This window comes from Rhinolophus ferrumequinum, chromosome 5, assembly GCF_004115265.2.
Source record: "Rhinolophus ferrumequinum isolate MPI-CBG mRhiFer1 chromosome 5, mRhiFer1_v1.p, whole genome shotgun sequence".
Classification (NCBI taxonomy): Eukaryota; Metazoa; Chordata; class Mammalia; order Chiroptera; family Rhinolophidae; genus Rhinolophus; species Rhinolophus ferrumequinum.
The window spans coordinates 34051031-34068941 of NC_046288.1; the positions used below are offsets into that span (position 1 = coordinate 34051031).

A 17911-nucleotide genomic window follows, 5' to 3' on the forward strand; every position below is an offset into this window, starting at 1 on the left:
AGTGTCATGGAGGGGGCAGGACAACAGCCATTTACCAACCAGTTTGGAAGTATCTGTACTGTTTGAACAGAACCAGTGCAGTTGAGTGTCTGCACTGCCATCAGCCAGTCCCCAAAGAGGGCTAAGGAGTTGTGCTTTAATTTCTCGTCTCTGCTGCATCCCTTGGAAAAAGATGCTTTCATCCCTTAAAGATGTCTTGAGTTAATTCCTCTCTCCTGTCCCCACTACAGAGTAAACTCTCTAAAAAACAAAACTGATCAGTTTCACTGCCCTGATTCAGACTCTTACAGGATGAAATAAGTCCAAGGTCCTAGCCCAGGCTTGCCAGACACTTGTGATCTGTCCCCTGTTGTCCCCCGACCTTCCACCCCCAGCACATACTCCTCAGTGCAGTTTGCCCAATGCCACCAGTGCAGTGTGCTCAAGTGATGGGGTGGATGAAATATTTTTTCCAGCAAACTTCAGGTAACACGGCTTACCTGTGGCGAGCTGGGAAGACCCCACAGGCTAGCACAGCACCTTGCTTCTGCACATTGACAGACAGGTCAGCCTGGTGGACCTTCTTAGACATGAGATTGGGTTTTTTGTTTGGTTATTTGTTTCGGTAACAACTTTGTATCAACTCCCGAGTCAATGAGGCTGAGGCATGAGCAGCATTAGATACTTCAGATGATGACGGTCGTCAGTACTTGGAGGGTAGTTGAATAAATAAATGACAGACAGATTTCGTGTTCGGTCGTCAGTACTTGGAGGGTAGTTGAATAAATAAATGACAGACAGATTTCGTGTTCGTTCAAGGTAGGATTTGTTACTGGGCACTTTGCGTCCACATCTTTGCTTATAACGTGGTGTTAGTAAATTATCCTGATAGGGCAGTATTCTTATGTACCACTTATAAATATACATGAGGTGTTAAATATGAATGAAGTCACTCATGAGACATTAGTAGAGCACCAAGCACAGTTAACTGTACTCAGCACAGTTAACAAAATAGAAATGGCCTCACCCTCATGAAGCCTATGGCCTCATGAGGGAACCAGATAATAAATAACTAAACGTTCTACCGTCTCTGCTTTCCACCTACCATCGTCCTCTCTTACCTGGACCCCAGCACAGACTACACATGTTCTCTCTGCCTGTGTGCAAGTTCTTAAACCCTCTCTACATGGCAGCCAGAGAGAGCTTTTAAAAATCTAAATCAGGGCTCAAGGCAATCCTGCTTAAATCTGATCATGACTTCATATTGCAATTAGGATAAAATCCTAATTTCTTCCCATGGTCTCCCAGGTCAAGTTTGATTGGACCCCTGCTTCCCCTGCAGTCATGAGTCAGGCCACTCTGCCCCACTCTGCCCCTGCCCACACCCTTACCCCCCACCAAGCTGTAGCCCCGAGGGCAGCCTTTGGTTCCTTGAACATAAGCTCCTTCTCTTTTCAAGACCTTTGTCTATTCTTTGCTCTCCCCATGGCTGACTACTTCTTGTCCTTTGGAGCTACCTGAAATTGGTCCCTTCCACCCCCACCACTGTTTTTCTTTATCAAAGAGCCCTTCCTAGCACTTAACACAATTTGTAATTTTCTCTAAATTTGTTGGAGAGAGAAGTTGTCTGAAACTAAGGCTTTCCTGCGCAGTTTAGAACAGACAGAAGAGGAATGGATCTTGAGATTTACAATGCAGGCATCCTTTCTTCTGATTCCAAAGGGATGCCTCATTAAATTAAATAAAATTCCCAAGTCACTTGCAATCAACAAAGGCATTCTTCCTACCAATTTTGATGAGACTGAATATGTCTGCAAAATAGGTTGCTTTTTATTGTGAAGCAAACGTTTTGAAAATTAGGATGCATTAACAAATGCGTAGGTGTGGTTACCCATAGAGAGTTAAGTCTGAATATACGTATTCAGAATAGGCGTCTCTTTACAGATGGGCTAATGTGAAAAGCAAGCAAAAATAGTAATAAAAAATGAAATGCTGGAAAAGGTGGAAATTTTGGAGTCTTAGGTGAACAACTCTGGTCTAAGAACAAGTTATAGTTAGAAACCTAAAGTGTAAAGAGAAGGCAGGCTCTGTGAGTCCTCAAGATACATGTTTAGAGCAGATGCTACTGGGGTAACCAGAGCAGATGCTTTCTGGGGTAACCAGAAAGAGTTGTGAGCAAGGACAGAAGGAGAGTTTGGTGGGGGAGAGGGAGCGAGAGAGAGGCGAGAGAGGGAAAGAAGGAAAACAGCAATAGAATCAAGCAGGACCAGGTCCTTCAAGGTCTAATGAAGGACTAGAGGACATAGCATCCTTCCTTAGCTGATCCTTAGCTGATCCTTGATGATGCTGGAGAAAGGAGTGGTTAACCTGTGGACACTTCATTGTGTGGTTTTAAGGGCAAGGCGATGGAGCACCATCTGATCTCATTAGATAGACTATCTTCATCTAGAACAGTTATGATTTCCTTCCCTATGGTTCCCGTTATTCAAAAGCCTCTGATTTCCTGTTCCAATTTTTCTAGCAATAATTTACTGCAGTTGTTTTTCTGGCCAACAGACATAGTTTTATTTGGGGGGGAGGGGTGTTTCTCCTGAAGCGTAAGTATGCACGTAGCGGTTTAGGAATGAAGGAGTCAACATCCTCCTTATAAATTCTGAAACCTTTCCAGGGAAAACTGTAACCAGTCCTATGTATTATAGATTGTTCACTGATTTTGCTGTTTGCTTGCAGCCTGTCACGAGTCCTGTGCGGCCTGCTGGGGTCCCATGGAGAAGCACTGCCTGACCTGCAGAGACCCCCTCCAAGTGCTGAGAGAGGGCGGCTGTGAGAGCAGCTGTGGCAACGGGTTTTACAACAAGCAGGGGACCTGCAGTGGTAGGTGCCAGACCTTGCATGCCAAAGCATCTTTTTCTCTTCCAGCATCCCTTGTTTAATTCAAATCATAGCACCAACAACCAATGTTTTTTTTACTCAACAAATGGGGATGGCTGCTAACATTGCTGGTGTTTTAGTAGTTTACAGAACAGCTTTTGTTTCCCTGAGGAGATCCCCTTTAGTACGCTGCCCCTTCCTTCACCCCCCGCCCCCAGCTTGTTAGATCAGGGTGGGTGCTCATTCTAGCCTCGTTTTACAGATGAAGACAGTGAGGCCTGGGGTGCTTGCTCCAGACCCACAGCTGTGGGGACAGCAGCAGGGCTTCCTTTCTCCAAATCCCAAACTCTCTATTGACTGCAGACTGCCTTCCAAATCTGCATGGAGACAGAGACACTTTTAGGCCAGCCAGGAGCAGCCTTTGGTGTTGGTGCCACCGACTTAAAGCTGAAGCTGTTCTTGTCTGTTCTACTTTTAACAATCACTGCATAACAATAAGAGTTAACCTAGTTTCGTGCTTCCTTGTGGCAAACAGTATTCCAAGTACTTTATAAACATTAACCCGTTTAGAGGCAGAAAAGTATGCTGGGGAAAGCATGGCCTTGGGCAAGTTACTTTATCTAAAGGTCAGATTCCCATTTGTAAGATGGGGGTAACAGTAATACCTGTAGGAGACAGAATAATGGCCCCTCAAAGATGTCTGTGTTCTAATTGCCAGAACCTGTGAATATGCTGCCTTAGCTGGCAGAAGGGGTTTTGGAGATATGATTAAATTAAGGGTCTTGAGATGGGGGATTATCCTGGATTATACAGGTGGGCCTTGTTGTCACAAGGGTCCTTATATGAGGAAGGCATGAGGATGGGAGTCAGTAAAGATTTGAGAGGGAATCAGAGGTCAGAGTAATGGTCAGAGGGATGCGAGAAAGGGTCCAGGAGCTTGCAGGCAGTCTCTAGAACCTGAAAAAAGACAAGGAAATCAATCTCCCTTAGAGCTTCCAGAGGGAATACAGCTCTGCTGACACGTTGATGTTAGGACTTCTGATATCCAAAGCTGTAAGATAATAAATTTGTGGTGTTCTAAACCACTGAGTTTGTGGTAATTTATTACAACAGCAATGGGAGACGAGTACACACCCAACTCAGAAGGCTGTTGAGAGGATTGAGTTATTGAATATAGACCAGGCATTTGGCACAGTGCCGGGCACAGAGTAAGTGCCATGTCAATTTTTGGTGTTTAATCCTCACTACAATTTTATGGGATACTTATTCTCATCATCCTTATTTTCCTGATGAAACACAGAGGTTAAAACTTGCCTAAGGTCCCTTAGTTAATAAGAGGCAGAGTTGGGCAGAAGCCTGGGTCTTTGGCTGTAGATCTTAATGTGTCTACAGCTCACGGTAATGTGATAGCCCCTTATGCACACATCTGCCTGTTTTCCCCTCTCTCCTTTCTCTAGTTTCCTCTCCCCTCTTCCTGTTTTCCTCCTTCCCCCTGTCCTCCTGTCAGCCTGTTAGATCATTCAGCTGCCCCTGTGGACGTTGCAAAGTTGATGGGCAGCCACCTGACGGTGAATGATTGAGTTTGCTGTGATGGTCAGACCCCTAGAAAGACCAGGATGACTTTTTAAAAAATATCCAAGTCCACTAAATTAATGTGCAGTCCGTAAAACTTTTTTGAGTGATGTCCTCATTTTATTCACTGAACAGAGCAATAGCAGAAATTGTCTTTGGGAGTCGAGAATGCACTTGCCTTAGGGAAGACAGAGAGCGCTTGGCAGCTGCTTGCTTACAGCTGTGCAGAAATCCATCAGCATTGCTCCTGTGGACAATCTCCCTGGATATGGACGAGCCACAGGTGGCTATTGTGTGGGTTCAGGAAAGAACAAGGAAGGAAAGACCAGGCTGCCATTAGCCTCAGCATTTTCATCTTTTTCTGCCAGCATCACTTTCCTGCTCAGTTAAGCCAGATATATTCTGTAAAGGTCAGCAGATGTCAAATTTGCATGAATCCAAAGGTCTAAAGATGTTTACCTGTTAAGTCCCCAAGGAGGCTGTCTACTGTCACTCACAAGGAGTGGTGACACTGACCTGCTCCTGAGAAGGTATTGTCTGGATTGGGAAAGCAATTTTTGCTGGGGAAGCAAGTATTTAAAAGGAGGGATGGTTAGTGTGAGCCTGGAGGCATTGAGGGGTAGGAATGTACTTGGGCCCAGAGAATGAGTGAAGAAAGCCAGAGCTCCTTGAGGACTGGAAGAATTAAAAACAGAAGACTGCTTAACAGGTGGCTTAGGGAGAGAGTATATGTCTGAAATACTGTCTGTATACATTTTGAAACAAAGCATCAGAAAGGAAACTTCCAAACGGGAGGATGAACCACTGTGGACAGTCAGCCAACCAATGAATTCATCAACAAATAATTACTGAATGCCTGCCTTCTGCTTAGCTCAGTGAGAGACTTTGTGATGCCACTGGCATTGACCAGTAGGCCTTCTGATAGACAAGACTGGCGTTTGCATTTCCCATAAAATTGTTTGCGTCCTCTAAGTTTGTTTCAGATGCCTTCAGACATGTTCATGTAATATTTTCTAAAAGGACGGTGAACCAAGTCACTGATTGGTATCAGTGTTAATTAAGACGTCTGGTGCTGATAATGCTGACTCATTTCCAATTCAGATTAGTGCCATTCAAGATAAAGACCAGCTGGTGTTGGTTTAATAATTTATAACCAAGCAGTCCATATCTGTAGAAATCTCAAAGTCAAGTGCTGAGAAAAATCCAGCATAACCTGTTATAAATGGTGGTATGCCCTGGTTGAAAGAATTTATAGTAACCAAGTTTGTCTGTGGTACATGCTTTGAGTCTTACAAATAGTAGATATAAAGGGTGGGGAAACTCAAAGGACAAAACCTCCTCATTCTTCAGTCATTTAAGTACTTGTGCTATTAAGAAGGTTTTGTCTGACTCTAGCTAACATAAATCAAAGCAAGTTCAGAGGTTTCTGTTAGCCATTCTCTCTCTCTTCCTTCCTCTTCTCCTCTCTCCTTTTTTCTCTCTTTGCTTCTTTTTACCCTCATTTCCCTCCCTTGCCTAGGTAACCATTTTTTATCTTTTTTGTTTTTATAAGCTCATGTAAACTGGGTATTGTTATTTTGAGTACAGTTGACCCTTGAACAGCACAGGTTTGAACTGTGCAGGTCCACTTATACCTGGATATTTTTTCAATAAATACCTGTACTGTTTTCGTCCAGCGGTTGGGAGTCTGCAGATGTATTGATCTATGCCAGTGTGTACAGGGACCCTGAGTATCCTCAGATTTTGGTATCTGCGGGACTAATCGCCCATGGATACTGAGTTAAGTTCGGGGGGAGTTGGAAGTTATATGCAGACGTTTGACTGCACAGGAGGTTGACACCCCAACAAGGGTCAACTGTGAGTGTGTGTGTATAATTTCATTAAATAATACTGTGTTACACAGGTCATATTGTTCTCTTCTTTTTTCTCTCAGCATTGTGTTTTTAAAATTCACCATGTTGCTATGTCAGTTAGCCTTTTGCTTCTCACTGCTGCATCGTCCCCCCTGGTCTCCATTCACCATAGCTCATACGTCCACACCCCAGTGACGGTGGGATGCCCTGGTTATAATTTAATCTGAGTTCCTTCCATCTATAGACCATCATTAGAGAGTATAATGAACAGCCTCAAACATATCCCTTTATGAACCGTGTGGGTGGTTACCTGGGATGGATACCCTAGCAGCACGATTGTTGGTATCCTGAGTCTGAATATTCTCTATTTGACTAAGGAGTGCCAGGTAGCTCACGAAAAATCTATACTCCAAAACATGAGGGCTCTCTCATTTCCACATCCTTGCCACCATTTGGCATCATCAAGCTTTCGGACATCCCAGTTTAATTTGCATTCCTCTGATTATTAATGAGTTTGACAATATTTTCAACTTCTGTTGGACACTTGTGTTTCCTGTTCCATACATTGCTTTTTAATCTGTTTTTCCCATTGTTTTATTGGCCTTGCTGCCTTTTGATTGTTGATTTTTTTGGAGTTCCTTGTATGTTATAGATTTTAACTCTTTTCAGTCCTACGTATGCAAATATTACCCTATTTCCTTACCTTTTAACTTCTATTATGGTGCTCTTTGTTGAACAGAAATCTTTAGTTTATCATGTTTTATTCTAACATTTTGCTTTTGGATTTTTAAATATTCTACTCTTTTTGAATTTGACTTACTTGTTTGTTCTGCTCAAGTTCACAAAGAAATTACCTTACATTTTCTTATATTAACCTGACAGTTTTATCTTAATTTAGGTTGTTAATCCATCTAGAGTCTATGGGTTTAAGTAGGGATCCAATTTGATATTTTTCCATTTCATGATCCAGTTTTCCCAACATCATTTAGTAATTCAATGTAATCTTCTCTGTTGATCTTTATTGTATATTAAGTTTTCATATGCACATACGTCTGTCTCCAAAATATTCCAGTAGTCTATATTTCTGTTCTTATACACCAGCACATTATTTTGTTTTGTGTTTCCATTAATTTCTTTTGCTTTGCAGTATGTCTCAATGTTTGATTGGGCAAATTCTCCCTTTAATCTTCATTTTGAAAATTGACTTAGCTATTCATGGACTTTAGAATGTTTATTGAATTCCTAATAAAATTCAACTGAAATTTGTATTAATACTTTATTGAAGTTATAGGTTGGTTTTGGGAGAAATGACATCTTCCTAATAATTTTGTTTAAATTTACAAATTATATTCTTAAGGATTACTTTAGGTGGGTCTTAAAATGTTTGATTTACAATATTTTTATTGTTAACCAAATTTTAAAAAATTTCAGCTCTTCTTTATTTCTGGGAAAATCCACTTACCTTGCAGATTATTTAGTTCTCCTGAGAGGCTGTTTTAGAATTAGAAACTTTAGAAGTTTTTATGGAGGGTCGGAAGAAAGACCCCTTTTAGATTTATTTTTGCTTCTTTGTTCTAGTTATGAATTGAGGGGGTCATTTTTCTTTTTCTCTGATATACAGGCAATTGCCGTTGCCCATATACTGAAGATTATCTTGCCTTACATGTTTTCTTCTAGAGAGATGCTGAATCCTCCGGTATTCAGGACGGAACATTTGACCCCATCCCTTGTATCTTTTTTCTTAAATACTTTAAATATTTTTCAGGAGGTTAGCATGGTATAGGTGGATTAAGAGAACAGGCAGAATAAATCTGAGCCCTGATACTCTGGTAGTGAGAAGGTTTGTTTTGCTTATTTTTAAAGAATTTAGCCAGTGAGTATAAAGTAAACGGAGTCATAGACTTACCTGCAGCTGCTTACCCTCACCTCCCCTCCTCCACGCTCAGGAAAGGAGGCCATTCTCTGATGTGTTCAAGGCTAATCTCTCCTGTACTTTTGAATGTACATCCCCCGTTTATGCTAGGTATTCTTTCAATAATTATTCGAACTCTCCTCTTTTCAAAAACCTTTCCCAGGGTCTATACTTGCCTTGAGCTTTTACAATATTGGAGGGACAAAACATCCCTTTCCCCTTTTAATTATTTTCTTCTCTCTCCCTTCCTGTTCACAGCCAGGAGCCTTTAAAGGAACAGTTAATAATCATGGCCTTCACTTTCATTCTGTCCAATGACTCCACTGAAACGATTGTGGTACTGTTTACCCATATCTCAATTTCTAAGTGTAGCGATCCATTCAGACTTTATTTGTCCTTGCGCTGTTAATAACTTCCTTCTTGAAACTTTTTCTTATGTTAGCTTCTCAGCCATCACACTCCTGTTTTCTGTCTTTCTTTTATATCATTTCTTCTTGGTCACCTTTGCTAGTTTCTTTGTTTTTGTTTTTGGTTTTTTTCTATTAAATGTTGGGGCTGTCCAGATGCTTGACTACTTCTGTCTTGTCTTTCATGCTTTTCTGAATAAACCAACTAATTTCTGATTTCAACAACCACCTATATATGTGGTGACCTGCACGCCCCTTCCCTGAGCTCCAGAACTATAAATCAGGCTATTTACTGGACTGCATCCATCCAAAATGGTTCATCATAACCCCCCACACCTACTCTCTCCTTCGTGCATTCTGTGAGTGGCATCACTCATCCCCTAAGCCAGACCCCTAGCCATCTGAGACACTTTCTCCAACATAACTCTCAAATCTGTCATCTCTTCCACAGTCTTGATTCAACCCCTGGTCATATTGTTCTGTGAGCGTTACCATGGTCCTCCACCTAGGCCCTGAACTCTCCTTCCTCACCCCTCCAAACTACCCCCCAAACTGAAGCCAAAGTGATCTTTCTTATACCCAAACATGGCCATTTCTACTGTGATTAAAACTTGGCGGGGGCTCCCAGTGCTGTCTTTTCACAGGATGAGAATCTAGACTATAGAGTCTGGCATGCAGGTTTATATAATCTGGCCCTGTCCACTTTTCCAGCTCAACAGAGTTGCTCTTTCCCGGCAGCCCAGGCTTTTGCCAGGCTCTGGGCCTTTCCTTGCCTCACTGCTTCGGCCAGGGGTATATTCCCATCAGCCAGGCACGCTCTGACTCATTTCCCAAGACAATGCTCAAGGGTCACTTTTTATATGCATCCTTTCTTGACCTTTTCTACCTCCTACACTATGCACATGTTTTTTTGTTTGTTTGTTTTGTGGGTTTTTGTTTTAATTTCATTGTACCTGTACAAACTAACCTGGGTGGTAGCTGTAATATTTCTAATTTTGCATTATCTCCCTCTATTAGAGTCATAAGTCCCTTAAAGCAAAGATCAAGTTGATTTGATTTTTGTATCTGACCACCTGACACAGTACCTGGCACAAGCTTAAGAAGTATTTGGGGGCTAAATGAGTGAATAAGTGATGAGTAGATCTTGAAAGATTGTGTGAAGTCCAACAATTTCAACATAATTTTTGTAGCGTGACCTTGCTTAGTAGACCTCTGAGTTTCTGAATTCTCTCTCCAACTAGGATTGCCAAATAAAGGATGAAATATTTCAGACAAACTTAAAGTAAATAATTACTCATTATTTATCTGAAATTCAATTTAACTGGGCATGTGGTATTTTTATTTGCTAAATCTGGCAACTCTACCTCTAAGGCCATTTTAACTTTAAATCTCATATTAAATTGGATATACTGGGTTGGGGGGTGTATCTCGTATTTGTTATGCTTAATGCAATGGATAATTCTTTGGTTCTTCAAATGTGAAAACAGAAAGTGCAGAGTCCTTTGAAATGTTGGACTCAAGGGCACAGAACTCAGCTGAGCAGCCAGCGAATGAGATGACTATATCAATACCCACTGTGGATGTTGTAACGAATAGACTTCTCTGCTCCCTTGGCTCACTATTGACTTTCTCTGATGGGTTTTCCTCTAGCTTGTGACCAATCCTGTAAGAGTTGTGGCCCCAATAGTCCCAAATGTCTTACGTGTACTGAGAAGACAGTATTGCACGATGGCAGGTGCATTTCCGAATGCCCTGGTGGGTACTACGCTGACGCCAGCGGCAGATGCAAAGGTAAGACATGGGTCATCTTCATCCTCCTCCTCCTCCTCCTCCTCCTCCTCCTCCTCCTCCTCCTCCTCCTCCTCGACTATACTTGGGGCTATATGCTGCTCAATTGGGGATTTGTGTGTATGATGGGAAAATAGCAAATTAAAAGGAATAGGTATTTCATTATAGAACCTACATGTATTTGGGACGTGACTCGGATTATATGAGTGGATGCTGGGGGACTAGAGTAATTAAATAAAGGACCGATGCGTACCAAGCATCATTAGAGACCATTTTGTCCTTTGGAAATACCAGGAACAGCTTTAAGATGTTCATACAGTCCTTGTGTGCTTGTAAACCATCACCACCTTAGGCTGTAGCGATGACACAGTCGTTCTTTAGATGGCATTTGTATGCATATATATTGGCAACTACAACACACCACAAAAATAAAAAAGTAAACCAAGTTTGATAGCATGTAAAACTGAAATCTGTATCTATTGAAAATTTGACTTTATGTGCTATTTACAAATTGTTTCTTTCACTTACACCACCTAAACTGTAAGATATTCCCATTTGAAACTATAAATTTCAATTTGTATCTGCTTGACGTGTATCTTTCCTTATGGGAACTTACTGCTGCCTAGGACACCTTGCTTACCTGTCCTCACATTCTCTCACTCTCATTTCTACCTCGTGTGTCTGTTAGGGGCAGGATATTTAGACCCGTTCCTCAGTCTCTTCCTATCAACTTCCACTTTGTCTGCCAGTCGCTTTCCTCACCCAGTGTTCATAGCATTCTGCCCCCAAGGGTCTCATCTATTTCTCACTCCCCTCTCCCAGCTCCTAATTGTTGTCCTCTACAACCTTCTGCCAGTATCTCACTCCTGTCCTTTAGGATAGGCCATGGTACCATCCATCTCTTAAACTTAGAGATGACCCACTGTTTGGGTCCTGTTTGACCCAGGACCAAAGCAGGCGATATGTGTGTCTGACATTGTCATATGCAGTGGTCAGATTCTTAAATGTAATTCTTACTTAGAATCCCAGAATGTCCAAGCTGGAAGCACCTTAAATGATGATTTAGTCCAACCTCTTACTGTGCATATGCCAAGGACACTAGGCCTGGAGAGACTCAGACTTGGTGAAGGGCACAGATAAATTAGTGGATACACTGGTCAAAATTCCAGTGCTTGCAACAGACAGACCTATGAACTTTCCACTCGTCTTTATCCGGGTAGGGAGTTTTAGGTTCAGACAGACTTAGGGCTACATCCCAGCCCTGCTACTAATTACTCTCTCTAGTCTTGGGTACATTTTTTTTTATTTCCCAAGACTTCAGCTTCTTCCTCTGTAAAATGAGGTTAATAATTCCTATCTCATAATGTTGCTATGAAGATTAAAAGTGGAAATGCGTATAAAATATTTAACACAAACACTAAATAAAGTGTAGCCAATAAATAAGAGAACATGGATAAAAGATGGGTAAAAGGGCAATGTGGGCAGTTCTGGTGACTTAACCACCGCCTGACACATCTTTTCCCTTGATTTGGTGTGAGAGCTGAAGGGAGATTGAGTGTGACGGGGGGAGGGCTTCCTAGCACCTACGGAGCCCAGCCAAGAACTGGGCTCTTCACTCACCTCGGTCCTTTATGTTCCCCTGTCTCTCTCTTCCTCAGTTTGTCATAACTCGTGTGCAAGCTGCTCCGGACCCAGGGCCTCTCACTGTACAGCCTGCATCCACCCTCAGGTTCTGCAACAAGGCCACTGTCTGCCCAGCTGTGGAGAGGGCTTCTACCCTGACCATGGGGTCTGCAAAGGTATTGTTGGTGTCATCGTTATTCTTAAGACACTTTCCCATCACCAGCATGTAGATTTAAGTGACCTCTCAGTGTAGCTTTTCCTCTAGTATATCTTATATGGCGATGCATGCATTATATGCTTTTTTTCCCTTACCAGGCGCTAATCTGAAAAATCACGTTTGCAATTTGTAAAGACATCCAAAAGTTTTATCATTTTTCTGACCATCCTTAAGAGGAATGTCATTTCCTTTACCATACGTTAAAGCAAAACCACTCTCACCTCCTCCTTTTTCTATTCTCTTAGCATTGCTAATGTTCTTCTTAGTCTTCATTTTGTTTTTCCCTAAAGAACCTCTTTTTGTTAATGACACTGCTGAGCAAACTGAGAGTCAGTAGCGATGCCTCTGGGCTGAATAAAATGGAAAAACTTACATAGCTGTTTGCCAAAAAGGCTTTGGGCTCATCGGGAGGGCAGTATCTTTTGAGCCTTATGAAACTAGAACATTGGGAGCAAACACTTTAATTAAGTGAAATTAGCTTACATTTATTTATACATAGGGCACCTTAGAAAAGAGCTTGCGAATGGTTAGAAGAAAGGCGTGTTTAAAACAGGCAGCTGCAATAAATATTCTGAAAAGGAAAATACAATGCGTCTTTTTTAAAGAACAGGAAAGTTAACTACCAAAATGTGGGCATGAGATAATTCTAGTACTCTCTTTGGCTCTGATTTTCACCAGTAGCCAGGGGAAACAAACTGATGGATTGTGAAATTCTTATTGCCACTCAAAAAAGGCTTCTTCCTTGATTAGAAAAGCAGCCTTTCCTCACGTAATTCTAAGAGGAATTTGTTACCTGGACCCTTTATAGTGGGCAATGGATGACAAAATGGACAATAACGCAATGACCATTTTTGCAAAAAATGCCGTGATGGCTTTTATACGAATGCTTCTTTAAAATCTTCAGTAAAAACTGAGGATGTAATGTTAAATTATCATGCAGTGAATGTGTTTCTGGTGAACCGAGTCAAGATTGCTCAGTTTACGGGTGGTTTTTTTTTGTGTTTTTTTTTCATGTTCTAGCCAGGCAGCCCTTAGAGGGCCTGAGAAATGTGACTGGTTAGCATCACCTTGATTTTGCTCCTCATCAATATTATTCTTACCACCCATGCTTTGTGTAGAACACTAGGAAAACAACATTCGGAAAGAATGTATTTGGTGAACTTTTCTAAGTGGTTTTGATTTAATGAGGGGCTCCCCTTGGTTGCGACATGTATATGATCCTTGTATTGTTCTCTGTATTTTATTCCTCTCGGTAGCCTGTCATTCCTCTTGTCTGACGTGTGTGGGACCAGGGCGCTCTCACTGTACCCAGTGTAAGAAGCCAGAGGAAGGACTGCAAGTCGAGCAGCTGTCTGGGGCAGCCCTCACTGCTGGCGAGTGTCTGCCCCAGTGCAGGGCCCAATTTTACTTGGAGAACACTGGGCTGTGTGAAGGTAAGCATGCTTTGAGAAATGTTAGGTAGCTTCGAGACTTACCTCTTGAGAGATCCTGTAAGGTGGGACCACAGCCAGGAAGACCTTTCTTTTCACATGACAGTGGTTCTAGGATGCTTGTGGATGGGACAGAAGACCTACATGCAAAGGAGTGGCCCCCACTGATGTCCTCCTTCCCTTTATGAATAATAGATGATCTGAAAGAGCTGTCCCCAAAGTCATGCTTTGAGGAGTTCCAAACAGGAATTCTTTCAGAGACCGGTATGAGTAGCTAAGCAAGACCCAGTGCTCATTGGAGACTTCCATTTATTATTTTTCCTCATTTGCAACTCTGAATATGAGTTGGTCCCTTCAGGGCAAAATCTGGACTTCTGTCAAAATTTAGCAGTGATTCCTGCCATTGCCTTGGCATATCATCTATAGAAAATTGATGTCATCCTGGGTAATTTGACTTAATAGCAAGGTCATCAGTGAGTGGTTGAGGGGGGAAGATATATATATATATATATATATATGTATATATGTATATATGTATATATGTATATATGTATATATATATATATATATATATATAATTTCTTGGGAGGTAAGGGGAGCAGGCCTCTCTCTACTCTTAAAAGAAGCTGCCTTGCTGTTGGGTGAATTATTTTACTCTCAATCTACCTGAAAAAAAAAATTTCATTACTGATATTTATCATTGTATATATAACATATGTTCATTAAAGGAAATTTTGAATGCAGAAAAAATAATCTACCCACCACCTACCACCTAAAGCCAATTAATTGCCTTTAGCATTTTGCTATAATATATCTGAGGTTTTTTCTCTATGCATAGCCTTGAGTTTTTATTTTTACAACATAACTGTAAGCGTGCTGTGGATTCAGTTTTGTATCCTTCAGGTCCACTTATTAAAGTGGCTTCCCTTTTACATTGAGATACGACCTCACATGGAAATGCTGGATTTGAAGTTTAGGTTAAAAGATTTTAACTACAGTGATTCATATGGCATAGTAGGAAGTATGCAGAATTGGAATACAGAGACCCCAGACCAGACACTTAAGTTTTCTGATTCTTTGCATTCACTGCATTAGAATAGGGGTGATTCTCTTTCACACAGGCTTTTTTCCAGGAACAAAGGAGGTTAGGATTGTGAAAGTGCCTGGTAAATTATAAGGCCCCCAGGCTCAATTGGTATAAATCTTATTCCATATACTCAGGTGTTTAGGAATATTTTGGGGGTAACTTCCCACTCCCTGGGCAGCACCAGGCCCCAGGGAGTTTACATGATTCCCAACAATTGGGGAAGAATCACTACTCTCTAGACATCTTGGTTTCTGCCTATGTGTACGTTGCCCAAACTCTCTGTGGTCCCTGTAACATCCCTGGCTCCGTTTCCATAATCACTTGTGACATATGGAATCTTGTTGCTGCTGAGAGTCCCAGTGTCTTCCAGAGGCGTGTGTCACATAGCCTACCCCTCTGATCCCAGGAGAAAGCAGGAAGAAATCTTCCCAGGCTACTCAGCATAGGTAGCTTCTTTCTACAATTTTGAGCACTATATTAAAAAAGAAATGATTACCGTTTTTAAAGTTACGTTGTAAATAAAAATTAGAGTCACCAGGGTTATTCAGCCAGAAAACCATGCTACTGTTGATTTGATACACACCATGAGCCAGGCACTGTGAAAAGTGCCTGCCTTGCTTTTTCAGTTAGTCCTGAGGCTGACCTTGTGGGATCAGTGTGGCAACTAGAGCAGAGGACGCTGAATCTTGAGGAAGTTAAGGCTGTAACTTGCTCATAGTCATGTAACCAGCACAGAGTGGAGTCCAGTACCCACATTCCAAACAAGGGTGCTACTGTATTATGGTTGCGGAAGGGGCAGAAGCACAGCATACGAAGGCTGCAGGGCTAGGACAGTTTAAACTTAAGAAACCATCCTTGAAAAGGGGGTGTTTTCTGGGGATCCCTTTAACTTTTTTGAAAAGGATTAGTATTTAATCCCTCTGGAATGGTTTAATTGTGGTCCCCTGTGAAAGGACTGGGTTGACCTCTTGAGTTCTTATAGCCGCGTGATTTCATGCTCGTCAACATAATATTATTATTCGGTATCACATATATAGCTGTCTACTCACATTTATTACCAAATCCCTGTGCAATCTGTGCTAGATAGATTGTTGTACTCAATTTATAAGTGATGAGAATATGGCAGAAAGAGGTTAATTGAGTTGCCCAAGATTCCACTGGGAAACTGAGAGCAGCCACCGATTGTTTCGAACCCTACCTGAGTATTAAGTGTGTTGATTGATGTATTTCCTGTCACTCATTCTGTGTCTCTGGAAACCTTTCTGCCTTCCCACAATCTGTTCCATTTTCGATTCTGCCCAAGGGTTGTCTATGAAATTAGGCCTGGGAATGCTGGGAGATTGCACTGGGCTCTCCTCACACATTCCCAGAAATACCATTGCCTCTTTGCAGAACATTTAAAAAGGTTGGAGTCTGTGTGTGTGGGCGCCATTGAGAATTTATTTTATAGAACCTTTGCACTCAAGTGCTTTACTAGAAAGAAGAGAAAACTGTTTTCTGGAACTCTCCTCTCTTTTTTTCTCTGAGACTGCAGCACAGAGTGATTAGAATATTATTGCAGCTAACACAAGTCAGAAGCAGTTACCTTATTAAGAAGAAGCAGTTTACTTAGAGTCTGAAATGGTGTCAGAGTTATTATAAAAGTTTTTATTCTGAGCTACAAGACAAACCCAGGAATTATCTAGTGGACAATGAAGCAAAAATATATTCAAGATATTTGGCTAAAATCCAAGTCTGTGATTGAAGAATGAGAAAGTATCAAGTTAACAAATAGTGACCAAAGAGAACACTGTTTATTAGTAGCTGAAGGGCAGTCTATCTTTATTCATCTCTTCTGCAAATGTTTATGGGGTGTCTCTTGGGTATCAGGCATTGTTTATGCCCTGGGAATATACTCAGGAATGTCAGATGAAATTCCTGCTCTCATGGAATTTATATTCTAGTAACAGAAACAGATGATAAAGAAATAAATGAATAACCACAACAGCAACAAAAGCCATGGCACACTCGAGGCTAGTGACCGGTGCTGTGACACCCACATAGGGTAACTGGGGAAATGGAGGGGTGGGCTGAGGTGTGCTCCAAAGCAGACGTGCTCTGGTGAGATGCGGACGGTCGCCTGCATGTGTGGTCCTGTGTTTTTGGCCCATTCTCAGAAATGAATTTGGATACTTCAGAAGATGGAGCTTTGACATTATCCTTCTTCTTCATATGGATTCTATGTTTCCAAAGTTTGGCTAGAATGGCTGGTACAAACAAGGGTCTGTTTCTAATTATAAGACAATTTGGAGGTATTTGGTAGTTGACCAAAATTATGCATGTCTATTAAATATTAACATTTAAGAGTCATTAAAAGAAGGATTTTAATAATTTGATCTAGAGTTGATCTCACCTGTTTAACTGATTGTTTACTAGCATTGACATATTCAAGTTAAAAAAAAGGCAAAAAGTCCAAGAAATACCCATCAGCCCCCTTGCCCAAATAAAACAAAACAAATTACAAATTTTTGTTACTTATAAAAAACCAAGCCCTCCAAAACAACATGTCTTTCATTCATCCTCCCCCACTAGTTTTCCATCCTTTCTGAGTTCATGTGGGTCTAGATGAGGTCTCCAGGGTAGAGCTGGGTGGGGGCTGTGCTGCTGTACAACTCCAGGGGCACCACGCTCACGATCATTAGACTAACTGGTGCCGCCCAGGAGTCATTTAGTGACTGTGCAGCCCTACGCACATGGCAGCCCAAAGTGGATGGACAAGACGTTGGACCTGGAGCTCCCATCACTGGGAGGCCTCTCTTCTCTTCTACTGATGTTCCCACCATCAGGGTAGGTTGCTCAACTGTGTCTCAGATTCTCCTTCCACTTCTGTTGAGAATTTTTTTCTCTTTTAAAGGAAATTTGTTTTGAGGGCTAAGCTTTCAGTTGAGGTCTCTAGAGCAGAGTTTCTCATAGGACTCTTCTGGGAATCTTGTTAAGATGGGGATTGAGATTCAATAGGTCTGGGGTGGGGTCTGAGTTTCTACGTCTCTGACATGCTCCCAGGTGAGGGAGCTGCTCCTGGTCCATGGACCACAGTTTGAGTAAGGAAAGCCTCTGATGAAAGAAGGATAAGCACACCACTTTATCAGTGGTATACTTCTTTCTAACTAATGCAGTTTAGGAAAAAAAATTC

At 41.6% G+C, this 17911-nt stretch overlaps 1 protein-coding gene across 1 annotated transcript in view; it reads left to right on the forward strand.

Moving 5' to 3' along the window:
• FRAS1 (Fraser extracellular matrix complex subunit 1) overlaps positions 1 to 17911 on the forward strand; it is a 421740-nt gene that overhangs the window by 211077 nt on the left and 192752 nt on the right. The window contains exons 15-18 of the mRNA XM_033106538.1: positions 2710 to 2853; positions 10245 to 10385; positions 12041 to 12181; positions 13479 to 13655. Coding sequence (XP_032962429.1) covers positions 2710 to 2853; positions 10245 to 10385; positions 12041 to 12181; positions 13479 to 13655 — 603 coding nt within the window. The remainder of the gene's footprint in view (positions 1 to 2709; positions 2854 to 10244; positions 10386 to 12040; positions 12182 to 13478; positions 13656 to 17911) is intronic.